We start from the raw sequence: 13,540 nt of genomic DNA, 5'->3' as shown, positions 1-13,540 counted from the left end.
ATCCCAGACTTGCATCTCCTCCATTAATATGGAAGAGTGCAGACCTTGGTCACTTTCCAAATTTTTGGAGTGCCCCCCGCCATACCAAAAATTATTGCTCATCCCTGCATTATGTGCACAACTCTGAAAATTGTGCTTGTTAATTAATTATTCCTATGGAGCCAGCAAGGGAGCTCCTATGTTGTTTGCTTAGTGACCCCAAAATTGTGACTGGAACTTACCTGGGTATATTTAAAAACACTATACATTGGAACTTCAGCTCCTGAATCTTTGAGGTTAGGTCTGTTCCATCACACTGCAAAAATTATAGCAACAGAACAAAGAAGGTTTGCAAATGGGCTCTCAGACAGGATAATAATTGTTCTTACTCCATTTTGTAACAACCTGCCCATGAATGTGGATCTCGTTTTAGAAATACCCAACTCTCTAGTTGCTGGGCACAATTTACTGTGTGAGAGATAAGGAACAGTGTGTTATCCACTGGGAAATTATCATGTGTGTAAATTCCCAAAGACTTTCCACAAAATGTGTTTCAAATGTCACCATAAAAACTGAAAGTAACAACCAATGGTCTGTGTGATTAGAGCTGTGTTTTCACATATCTTACATACACTCTCTCTCTCCCCCTCTTTCTCTCTCCATCTGTCTTACTGCACATAATAATGCCACAATTTCCTATACTTACCACAACTTTAACATGCTTAGATAAATCCCTGGAGCTTCTCTGGAGGAAGTCTGAAAAGGCTGCCTACCAAACATAAGAAAGGGGAGGCGTTAAAATCAGATATTTTGTTATTGGAATGAACTTCACCTTTCTTTGCATCTCTCCTCAGATTGTGTCACCACATATCAGCCTGTGCTAGCCTTTTTTATTTTCTGCTCCCATTGACGGAGAGTTTAGGCCAAGTTTCTTCTGTTAGCATCCAGTCAGCAGTGCATGTTTCAAAGTCTGAAGAGTCCCTTGAACCAGAGCCAGGAGATGGGGGCACAGAAAGCAAGATTGGTTCCCTTATTTTGCTGCATGAAGGTGCTACATTAAGAAATAGCAATTCACTTAGGAAGAATTACCATGGAGTACCATTGTGCACCCAAAACATCATGCAAATCCTTCATTTGTTGGTTATTAGTGAATAAGTTTGTGGTGACGGTGACTAAATCTGACAGTAGAAAGACAAGTGCAATGGCAAGTATTATCCAGTCAATGGACCCCTTTCCTAATTACGCCCACCTCCCCGCTGGATAAGAAATGGTCATCTGATTTGCATATTCATGTGTGAAAATGAGATTATCAAAATAGCAGCTCTCTGTCCTCCTCCGCCGCCACCTCCCTCTAGCTCCAAATCCAGGAATGCTCATCAGGGGCTGAAAGATGCAGCCAATAATTTTTCCTATGTGCTAGCAATTTCCCCCAATAAATTCAGTATCCAAGTGCTGCCCATATATGGGAATCAATGTGAGCATATTGGTAGAGCAGTGGGCACAGGATATTATCAGTCCTTCATCCAAATTCTGTAACACTCCTCTGACCTACTGACTATGATAGGAAAATAATACTTCAAGCCCTTCCAAACAGACATGTTGGAGGAACTGCCAGAAATAGCTGGAAGCATACTACATACTTTTAAAGGTGATGGGCAAAAGAATGATCATAACCCTGAGGAGTGAAAGGGAGAGAAATAATACATCATTTAAATAAATAAGCCAACACTCTTCTGTAAAATCCATTGCAACTCACCCCAGCATAGAACATTTTATTTCGAAAGCGACTGTTGAATTTCTCTGGATTAGCTTCTGCAAAATAAAAACAAGGAAGAACGTGAAGTCATGACTAGAGAGTAAGTTAGCAAAGCACCCTGGAATTTTCATTCCAAGTTTTCCTGAAGGTAGAAAGATAGTTGGATTTCCGGCCTTGGCACACTGCTAGCTTTTAACTCCTTAGGGTGAAAAGAGGAACGGAAATCTTTATTTCCAGCACCATCTTACACTGGCAAACCTACAAGAGCAATTTCATGCACACTGTACATCCACTATCCATTGGTAATTAAAAGGGAAGAAATGTCAAATAGATTTTGACTGTACAAGAATCTACCCTCTGTGCTATTCTTTGCTATTTAATTTTAAACAGTTCTATTTGGATCAGCCCCTTCTTGGTCTATGGTAGAGCAGGTGAGGATAAGGGCAGACAGCTTCCAAAACATGATTCTTTTGCAGGGAATTTACCAGAACATCATGTTCAATGGTCACATTGTCCATTTTATGTCTTCACCATAAATTTCTAAGGGCTGGCCTATGCTAAAGGGGAAAGTCAACTTAAGATATGCAACTCCAGCTAGGTTAATTACGTAGCTGGAGTCAAAGTATCTTAAATTGTGTTTTGTCACCATCCACATGGCAGGAGGTCAATGGGAGCACATCCTCCTATCAACTTCCATTACTCCTTATGAGGAGCAGGACAACCAGAGCCAAGGGGAGTTCCCTCTCAGTTCTAATTAGTGGGTCTTCACTAGACCCACTAATTTGAACCCCGGAAGATTGACAGCAGCAGCATCAATCTTCTCTGTAGTATAGACAAGCACTAACAGTGCAATCAAACTTTTCAGTGATATTAGTGCACACTGTACACTGAGTAGATCTCTGTTTGGATCATTAGAAATTCTGCTGAAACATTTATTCCAAGTTCAGAAACCTTTGAAACAAAACTGAATGGTTCATAGATTGTAAGGCCAGAAGGAATCCTTATGATCATCTAGTCCAGTGTTTCTCAACCTTTTTTTATAAAGTACCCCTTTTTAAAAAAAAAATTATAAGCATCAACAGTATATACAGTTTTCAGACACACAACATTTTTTTCTACCATTACAACACATTTGTTTAAACAACTTAATCATAGCCGGGCAGGCGATGACATTTTTGGGTGTAAAAAGTAGAAAAATAATAAAACGCTATAAAACTTAAAACAAAAATTCAGTTTTCTCCACATTTCAGTTGTATTGATGTACCCTCCCCCCCCCCCCCCCCCCCCCCACAGATTTCTCTTAAGTACCCCTGAGGATATTCGTACCACTGGATGAGAAACACTGATCTAGTCTGACCTCCTGCATAACAAGGGCCATAGAATTCCACCTTGGTTCTCATACCTAGCCCAATAACTAGTGGACAAAGCAGAGCCAAATTCAATAGATATCCAAGTTTAATTTAAAGATTCCAAGTGACAGAGAATTTACACATCCTTGGTAAATGTGTTTCCAATGGTTAATTAATCACTGCTAAAACTTTATGTCTTTTTTCCAGTTTAAACTTTCTTAACCAGCCAATGGATTTTTTACTCTTTTTTCTGATAAACTAAAGAGTCCTCTACTATCAGAGATCTCCTTGAACAGCTACTTATAAGAGTATGATTAAATCACCTCTTAACCTTTTCTGTGATAAGATAAATAGAGCTCTTTTAATCTCCCATTGCACAGCATGTTTTTCAGCCCACAAATCATTCTTACAGCTCTTCTGCAATTCATCTCTATTTTTTCAGTATCCTTTCTAAAATGTGCACACCAGAATTGGTAACAGGATTTCAGCAGGGCTCTCACTAACTCCATATACCTAGGTAACATCACCTCCCTGCTCCTGCATGATGAATCCACTGACGTAGCCCTATTGACCACATCATCACTGGGACCTCATATTCAGCTAGTCATCTATAATGACCCCCTACATCCTTTTCTGAATCACTGTTTTCCACAACACAGACTTCCATATTGTAAGGGTGACCTACATTCTCTCTCCATAGAAATATGAGCTGCACTTGCCTGTATTAAAAATACATTTTCATGGCACTCAGGCAATGATCCTGTTTGCTTTGTTGTGAATAAACATCACATTCAGGACTCTACTATATCAATACTCTCTAGGCCATATGTTCCCAAGCCAATTCTTTTGCTGCACCAGCAAATTGCATCTCTTCACATGCCAAAGTTGTGGCTCCATCTACAAACACTTACAAGTGCCCCCAGCAGTTGCTGAATAGGATACCTATGTACCCCCTTCCACAGGGCCACATTCAAATTGCCTGGATTGCACCTCTGGGTATAGGAGGAAGGCAGGGGCTACATTCCTGGACTACCCCTTTTCAAGCAACTAGGACTATGTCTACACTGCATGCCTCTTTCGACAGAGGCTTTGAAGAGGGTCCAGAGAAGAGCAACAAGAATGATTAAAGGTCTAGAGAACATGACCTACGAGGTAAGGCTGAAGGAATTGGGTTTGTTTAGTTTAGAAAAGAGACGATTGAGGGGGGACATGATAGCCATTTTCAGATATCTAAAAGGGTGTCATAAGGAGGAGGGAGAAAACTTGTTCATCTTGGCCTCTGGGGATAGAACAAGAAGCAATGGGCTTAAACCGCAGCAAGGGAGGTTTAGGTTGGACATTAGGAAAAAGTTCCTAACTGTCAGGGTAGTCAAACCCTGGAATAAATTGCCCAGGGAAGTTGTGGAATCTCCATCTCTGGAGATATTTAAGAGTAGGTTAGATAAATGTCTGTCAGGGATGGTCTAGACAGTATTTGGTCCTGCCATGAGGGCAGGAGGCTGGACTCGATGACCTCTCGAGGTCCCTTCCAGTCCTAGTATTCTATGATTCTATGACAGATACTGTTGACAAAGCCTCTGTTGAAAAAGAGCATTCAACCAGTTCTGTTGAAAAAGCAAGCTGCTTTTTTGAAAGAGAGTGTAGACGCTCTTTCGAAAAAGCAGTTTGTATGCAATAGCACCTTTTTTTGACAGAACTCTGTCGAAAAAAGGCGTTATTCCTCGTAAAATGAGGTTTACCGCCATCAACAAAACTGCCGCACTCTGTCAACTTACTGTTGACAGAACACAGTGGTAGTGTAGATGCGGGTATAGTTTTGTCAACAAAGGTCCACTTTTGTCGACCAAACCCTATAGTCTAGACATACCCTGAGTGGGAAAGAGTGAAATGCTCTGTCTCCATGGGCAGTCGGTGAAGGCAAAGCTGAGGGAGGCAAGCTCTTAGCCCCACCTCCATCTCCGCCCCTTCTGCTAGTCCCTGCCTCTTCCCTGCCCCCTGGGAGGTGACGTGGCAAGCCACGTGTGTGCTCCACCCTTTGAACCACAGGGAGGAGAGTGGGTAGACACTCACCGCAGCCTCCCCAGCCCCTGTGGAAGGCGCACCGCGCCATACGGCCTGGCCCGGCCTCTCCAGCACCAGAGCACTGGGCGAGGGAGGAGGGCATGCCAAACGGCCAGTCCCAGAGCACTAGGAGGGTGGGTGCTGGGGGCAGCAACATTCCACCCCCAGAAGGCCTGCAGCAGGCATTCTGGGGGCGGAGTGTGGGCAGAGCTATGCCTGGTGGTTTGGGAAGGCAGAATACCCAGTGCCTATATCTGTCTCAATTACACCCCAACAGTCAGCCAGCAGATGGGGCCAGGCACAGGGGAAGGGGTAGGAAATAAGTGGCACCTCTAAAAGTGGTGAAGTAACTTACTTCCTCCTAGAGCACGAGTGGGCAATAATTTTCGCAGGGGGGCCACTTAATGAATTTTGGTATGTGGTCATGGGCCAGCTCCACCGCTGGAAGAGGTGTGGCCTAAGACAAAAGGGACAGGACTGGGGACTAGCCTCCCCCTAGAGTTGTCTGGTGCCAGAGGCTTTGAATTAAAAACACAGCAAAGGGCTCAAGGCTCCCAGCCTCGCCTCCACTGTGTTGCTTAGCAGCATCCTGGGGTTATTACAGCCATTTAAAGGACTCACAGATCTGTCCCTGCCTCCACAGTGCTGCCTGGCAGGAGCCAGGGTTTACTGCAGCTATTTAAAAGGGCTCACAACTCTGCCCCCTGCTGACGTAGTGCCATGACCTGGAGCCATGAGCCATTTAAATACAATCCTGCTGCCTGAGCCAACGCCTGGAAAATCAGTGGCACGGGCAGCAGGATATAAATAGCAAGAGTCCAGATGCGGACCGTGGGCCGGATCAAACAGTTAGGCGGGCTAGATCTGACCCCCCAGGCCGCATGCCCAACCCTGTTCTAGAGTAAGAGAGGAACTGGGGAGGAAATATGACTCAGAAGCAGAGTTTCTTTCCTAGAGTTCTTCCCTGAACAGCAAAGCTATGTGCTTCCCCATACAGGCAGTCCCCGGGTTACGTACAAGATAGGGACTATAGGTTTGTTCTTAAGTTGAATTTGTATGTAAGTCGGAACTGGCTCCAGATTCAGCTGCTGCCACTGAAACTGACCAGGGGCTGACTACAGGAAGCCGGAGGCAGAGTTGCTCTGCCCCCAGCTTCCTGGAATCAGCCTGATCAGTTTCAACAGCTGCTGAATCTGGAGCCTGGGACAGAACAGCTGGGGCGCTGCCCGGTAGGTTCCCACAGGACCAACCCGGCAGCACCCCAGCTGCTCTACCCGAGGCGTCCCGCAACAAAAGCCTGGTCTGCTGGGGGGGGGGGCGCACTAGCTGCGCCCCCTCCCCTCCAGCAGACCTGGGAGACCCGAGCAAAGCCGCACAGGCGGAGGGACCCTGCTGCCCGTGCGGCTTTGCTCCTGTCTCCCTCGGGTGCTGGGGGGAGTTTAGGAGAGTTCAAGGCAATATCTTTATTTTATTTGCTTCACGCTATTTTATGTTATTAACAATAGCTCTGAATTCAGGAATGTGCATGCATCAATTCAGTGGACTAAATTCTTCTTTAGTGAAATGGGTGTAAATCCAGAGTAATTCCACTGATTTCAGTTGAGTTACTCTGGATTAACATCCATTGTAAATGAGATCAGAATCTTACGCATCCTGATTATTTCCATAAATAACACATGATGGAGAAAATTAAATCAACACAAACACATATAAGAGACCAAAACTTAAGCTTTAAACTTTTCTCCCCCTATAACACACTTATTTTGTAAGTTTTTCTGATCAAGAAGTGAGAAAATAACTGTGCCAGCTAGAATGGGAACAGCAGATGCATGTGCTATGTAAGCTTCTCCATCCACACCTACCGACATACAGATTGCTCTTTGAGTATTTTCTCGCTCCTCTAAATTTTTTAAACGCTGGCATGTCTGGAATAACATTCATTCTTTATCTAGCTCTACAATTTAATAATTAAGTAATGCTTCCACTAAGTGAGAGAATAGCCATGAAACTCATTTATACTGTATATTTGCAACTACATTAGGAATGCACACTGGTGTGCATTCATAAAGAACTGCATACTGCTGTCATCATTTCATTCCTGTGCCCTTCTGTGGCCCTTCATTATTATTCCTGAAGCTTACAGCAGTCTTAAACATCATAAAATATGCATTAGCTCATTGCATCAGGCATTTGGCTCTTTATTTAGCATGGCATTGGGTGCTATCTTTTTACTTTTTTAATGACATTGTTAGAGTATAAAAATGAGAACAAGTGAGGCTGCAGTTCAAAACTCATGCAGCTAAATCAACAACATGCTGACCAAGGAAAATTGAACAGAGAGTCTGGTAATATAAATATGCTTACCTAGTACATGCACACAACGTACTGCCTGTCAAGCCATAGCTCAGCTATTTAAGCATATTTGGAATTCTGTAGGAGTTTCTGGCAGGACACAATCTTCATTAGTATGAAGAGAAATAAAGTGCTACAACAGCCCAAGCTAGGACTCCTAGGGGATTTGTGTGAATTATTATGAAATCCTGTTTATTTCCTTACCAACAAGATCCAGGGCTCACTATTGTCCAGCCCAATAATACTACACCATAGCCTTTTATAAAAAGTATCTCCCTAGTTTTTCTGTAAACATGACCATACTTCTTCTGCCATCTGCCTTCCACAACTTCATATCCCTTTCGCTCCCCCTCCAACTCCTTTCCTCGTTTTGACTTGTACCCAATGTCAATTTTCTTCCTCTCTCTACTTTTTCCTTATTTTTGCCCACATTCCCTATTTCTGGATCAACATAAGTCTTTTGTAGTAGCTACAGCTCCCTTTATGTCGCCTTTAAAAGCTTGAAAACTCTTGAAAAGTATCTCTGTGCTTAGCCTCTTTTCCTCCCATGAATATCGGCTTTTCCAGACACTTTTATCAATCTTGTTATATCACCAAAGCCTTTTCTACTTCTTCAGTGTCCTTTCTTCAGTATGATGCACAAAACTGGACAAATCTTTCCAACTGTGATCTACTAAGTCCCTCAGAAACTAGTGCTAACATTGTTCTTCCCACTTTCTTGTCTGGGACAGGACTCTACATGTTCTAGGATTCTCTTTACACTTTGAGAAACAAGTTGTTATAGTGATCCTATGTTGCAATTAATAAGCCATTTCCCCATTTCTGTGGTTCCCACAGGCTAAGGGAATGAAGGCTTCCTCTCACCTCGGGATTCATGAAATTCCAGCGTGACATGTGCATCAAATCCAAGGCTGAAGTAATTATTGAAGACACTGAGTGGAAGCTGCAATCAAAGGCCCGAAAGAAAACATGTGAAACTGTTGTGGGTACATATGCAAGAAAAGAAGACCAAACATTTCATGCCATCTGTCAGATTAACCACTTCTTGAAAGGCTACAGAAAGAGAGAAGAGAAAGCTGTGGGAAATGTTATACGCAGAGCTGATATGAAGGCTGGAAACAGCTTGGTGAAGATAATCAAATGCAAAAAGGAAAGAACACAAACACATCTGCAGTGCTTTATGGTCACATAAGTGACTCTGTAAACATGACATCATGGGGTTCCTTATTTATCCTCTCTCAGCAATCTCCCACTTAACATGTCAAAACAAAGATTCTCCTAATTGCTGGCACTACATGCTCAGCATGGCATCTGAAAACCAAGCTGTGTACTTTCTGCTTCATACATCATCAGCAGCAATAAAAATCCTGGATTCAGAACATGGTTGGTAATTCTGTTGATGATGCATGCAGCAGACTAAAGCACATCTGGCCCTTTCACGGCTGAAGTTCAGTAGGTCAGCTGGAAATTATAACTCAGAAAGGGTAGAGGGGCTCTGTGGGCAGGAACAAGGAGTCATTTTAACAGAGTCATTTTTCTGACTATTGCCTCACTTTAAAATAATGGCAGATTAAACCAGCAGAGAACAGAAATACAGCTCCTCCCACGACAAATAGTGTCTCACCTTCCAACTCGCAGAAATGGGGAGAGAGTCAGTGACGTAAAAGGAACCACACAGAGGGAAGGGGAGGCAAAAGACACATATGCACCACCTTGCTTGGAGAACAGATACACAGCTGATGTCTACTAGGAGCAGGCCAAAGAACATGCAGAAGCTTTGTGGGTTTTCAGTCAATTTAGATCTGACTCATGGAGCTAGCCTTTGTCAGTACAGCTAACAAGTTGGCAGGAAGAAATAATAATCTTGCATATGAGATGACACAGATTTTTACCCTCTGACTCAGTGAACCAGGAGTTTTGTTCTTGAGACAAGTGCTCAGATACTGAGCATTATGAGGGACAACAAACGGGCAGCACACTGTAACTCTGATATACTTCTGAATGGAGTGACATCTTTAAACTTGTTCTAGCAGGAGACAAGAGTGGAAACTGTTTTCCTGTTCTCCAGATATCCCAGCTTGCATCCTGCAGCCTCTCTCTGATGTAAAACAGACCATTCTAACCTTATGTGTCCCATCCTCTATTTCTTCCTGTGGTAGATCGGGGTTTCGTTCCACCTGGAGGTTCCAGCGATCCAGCTGGACAATAGTCCCATCTTCTACGTGACAGAGAATCTTCGAGACCGGCTCATCTGTGTAACCCTGGAAGCAGAATGAGTGCCACCAAAGGCTCAAATGGACTTCTAGAACACATCATGTCACATGTTAATTACCTAAGACACCAATGACATTGCCAGGCCAGATGTGCCTGAAGGAAATGTACATGCAATCCAAACTAAGTCTGCTCAAAAGGTTCATAAATTTAGAGTGTGGGTGAACCAGGAACTTTGGCATGGGTTGTGGTCAAAACCTTCAAACCTACCCTGACAACTACGAAAGGGTTTATGTGAAACTCGGACTGCATCTGTCCAAAAGGTTCACAAACCTGTACTGTGTTTCAGGTTTGTGATAAAACAAGGCAAGATATCATGAACAATTTGGGGCAAGGATTTTATTGCATGTGTGTGCAGAATCTTGCCACTAGTGGTCAGTAAGACCTTTGCTACATCTACACTGGCGGCTTCTTGCACAAGAACTCTTTTGTGGCAGAGTTGTTGTGCAAAAAATCTTCCACAAGAGCACGTCCACACTGCCATGTGCTTTTGTGCAAGAGCATACATGGCAGCATGGACACTCTCTTGTGCAAGAAAGCTCTGCTGGCCATTTTAACTATAGGGGCTTCTTGTGCAAGAAATTCATGTTGCCTGTCTACACTAGCCTCTTGTGGAAGAGCTATTGTGCAAGAGGGCTTATCCCTCGTGGGGGGAGGAATAACTCTTCCAGAAGAAGCCCTGTTTTACTAAGCTAGACTGTAAATTTACTTGCACAAGAACGCTCGTTCAGTGTAGACAGCAGGCAAGCTTTTGTGCGAGAATGACTGTTCTTGCGCAAGAAGCCTCCAGTGTAGATGTAGCCTTGGAGTGCAGAAGAGGCTATGACACTGTTAGTAAAGTCTGTTAAGTCACATCCACATACTATTGGCATTAGAAGACCCACCCAATAACAACTACTAATTAGAAGGAATAGGTGGCATGCCACAAATTAGAGGGCTGTGGAGTCGGTACTTACCCCTCCCCAGTTGAGGGTGCGAGCAAGGTCATTCCCAGTGCCAAGTGGAAGGACGGCAACAGGAGGCTGGGGGCTGAGTTGCAGTTCATCCAGGATGGAGAGGATCCAGCCCACCTGCAAACAGGGAATAGAGCAGGGAAAGAAACCAAGTGAGGAGAATTTAAATGGTGAAAGAGAAAGAAACAAAGAAATAGAGTTTATCCTCAGCACACAGATGGTCAAGTGGCATGGTGGGAGAGGCAGAAATGAACACTACTGCAAATCAGCCATTTAACCACCTTGCCTCAGCAGCCTCCTCTGCAAAAGGGGGTAACAATATTTATTAACCTGCTTCATGTGGGGTGTTCTGAGAAGCAGCTGGATGTCAAGTTGTACATAGGCTGATTATTACTAATAATAAATGGACATTATTAATTGTTACATTTGGTTTAAAAATCAAAGGCTACGTCTAGACTGGCAAGATTTTCCGGAAATGCTTTTAACAGAAAAGTTTTTCGTTCAAAGCATTTTCGGAACAGAGTGTCTAGATTGGCATGGACGCTTTTCCGCAAAAGCACTTTTTGCAGAAAAGCGTCCGTGCCAATCTAGACGCGCTTTTCCGCAAAAAAGCCTCGATCGCCATTTTCGCGATCGGAGCTTTTTTGCAGAAAACAAATCTGAGCTGTCTACTCTGGCCCTTTTGTGCAAAAGGACTTTTGCCCAAACGGGAGCAGCATAGTATTTCCGCAAGAACACTGACAATCTTGCATGAGATCGTCAGTGCTTTTGCGGAAATTCAAGTGGCCAGTGTAGACAGCGGGCAAGTTTTTCTGGAAAAGTGGCTGATTTTCCAGAAAAACTGGCCAGTCTAGACACAGCCATAAAGTCATAGACTCATAGAACATAAGGGTTGGAAGAAACCTCAGGAGGTCATCTAGTCCAACCCGTGGCTCAAAGAAAGACCAACCCCAACTAAATCATTCTAGACAAGGCTTTATCAACCCTAGCCCTAAAAACCTCCAAGGATGGAGATTCCACTAGCTCCCAAGACAATCCATTTCAGTGCTTCACCACCCACCTAGTGAATTAATTTTTTCCTAATATCCAGCCTAGATTTCTCCCACTGCAACATGAGACCATTGCTTCTTGCTCTGTCATCTCCTACCACTGAGCATAGCCTGGCTCCATCCTCATTGGAACCTCTCACACACATACACTTTTAGATAGCTAAAGGCTGCTATCAAATCCCCCCCTCCCCATTGTTCTCTTCTGCATACTAAATAAGCCCAGTTTCCTCAGCCTCTCCTTATAAGTTACATGCTCCCACCCCTTAATCATTTTCTTTGCCCTCCACTAGGCTTTTTCCAATTCACCCATATTCTTTCTGTTACGGGGGGCCCGAAACTAGATGCAATATTCCAGATAAGGCTTCACCCGTGCCAAAGAGAGGGGAATAATGCCTCACACCTGCTCCCTGAACAGGAAACAAAAGCACATAGGATTATGGACTTGTATTTATACCTGTGGTTGAACATTGCTCTGGGGCCAAGTTTTTGTTTGTTTTTGTTATTGAAACTCTTGTCATAAAGCAAAGGCCTCCTTAGACTATCTTCTACAGAGTGTGAAAAAACATAGAGCAAAACTAAACAGCATTTAAAAAAAAATTAAGTTCAAAAAATTACTAGGAACAAACATCTGAAATACATCCTAATTTTTTCACAGTAGTAGCATTGAAAGTAAGGGTTAAAGAGCACTGGACCACCGGAGATGCCATCTTTTAAATCAGGAGTGAGGAACCTAAAGCCTGGGGGCTGAATACAGCCCATGGTTTGCCTGGATCTGGCCCCCAGGGGTGTGGTGTTTTAGATGCTGCTTGTAATGATTAGAACTGGGAGCACTGTCTGTTGGGAGTCTGGAAGCACAGGAAACAGGAAGGAGGGGGAAGGATTAGTCGGGGCTGAATGAGAGCTATAGAGGGGTACAGCAGCAGCTTTGTAAAGCAGTTTCACTTTTGGTAAAGTCCTGCTGACGTTTGTTAGTATCTTGCTTACATGATACAATATTTTGGTGACGAGGATGGATCTTCTGCCTCTGAACCCACCTGCATCCTTTATGCAACGACCAGGTGAGCCTCCAATTGCTTTTACTTATCTACTTGATATGTTTGAGACTTATCTGCTTGCAATCAGTCTACAGAGATTCCTGAAGTAAGAAAGCAACAAGGAGTCCTGTGGCACCTTATAGACTAACAGATGTATTGGAGCATAAGCTTTCATGGGCAAAGACTCACTTCGTTAGATGCATATCTGAAGTGGGTCTTTGCCCACGAAAGTTTATGCTCCAATACATCTGTTAGTCTATAAGGTGCCACAGGACTCCTTGTTGCTTTTGAAGATCCAGACTAACACGGCTACCCCTCTGATACTGAAATAAGAAAGCGTGCTCTGCTAATCCACTGCCTTGGAGCAGAAGAGCAGTGTATATTTTACACTTTTCCCCTTGCAGATGATAAATATGAAACTGTACTCACTTCATTAAAGAACTTTTTTGTGCCAAAAATGAATGTAGTAGCTAATCGCTACATATTTCACCAGTGTGAGCAGAAACCAGGGGAGACTATAATGCAGTATATTGCTTCTCTGAGGACTCTAATTGTAACTTGTGACTTTGGGAATATGGCAGATGAGATCATTAGAGACCAGCTCATTGAGAAAACAGCAATGCTTTGTGTAAGAGAACGCTTGCTTCTAGAACCACAATTTACACTGGAAAAATCAATGACCGTTGCTACCCAGATTGAGTCAGCTATAGCAGAAGCCAAAATAATGAGCATGGAT

General features: G+C 43.5%; 1 protein-coding gene across 7 annotated transcripts in view; it reads right to left on the bottom strand.

The window, feature by feature from the left end:
* Positions 1-13,540, bottom strand: part of DGKI (diacylglycerol kinase iota) — a 312,169-nt gene that overhangs the window by 126,188 nt on the left and 172,441 nt on the right. For all 7 annotated transcript variants that reach the window (XM_075940048.2, XM_075940098.2, XM_075940058.2 and 4 more), the window contains 6 exons: positions 10,725-10,838; positions 9,621-9,758; positions 8,362-8,440; positions 1,736-1,791; positions 686-748; positions 222-295 (listed from right to left, as the gene is read on the bottom strand). In XM_075940048.2, the coding sequence (XP_075796163.2) occupies positions 222-295; positions 686-748; positions 1,736-1,791; positions 8,362-8,440; positions 9,621-9,758; positions 10,725-10,838 (524 nt within the window). The remainder of the gene's footprint in view (positions 1-221; positions 296-685; positions 749-1,735; positions 1,792-8,361; positions 8,441-9,620; positions 9,759-10,724; positions 10,839-13,540) is intronic.

The sequence above is a fragment of the Pelodiscus sinensis genome, chromosome 1 (genome assembly GCF_052426305.1).
Source record: "Pelodiscus sinensis isolate ZL-2025 chromosome 1, ASM5242630v1, whole genome shotgun sequence".
In the NCBI taxonomy this organism is placed as follows: domain Eukaryota; kingdom Metazoa; phylum Chordata; order Testudines; family Trionychidae; genus Pelodiscus; species Pelodiscus sinensis.
The sequence above is the reverse complement of the archived record's forward strand: the minus strand, read 5'-3'. Positions and strand labels throughout refer to the sequence as shown.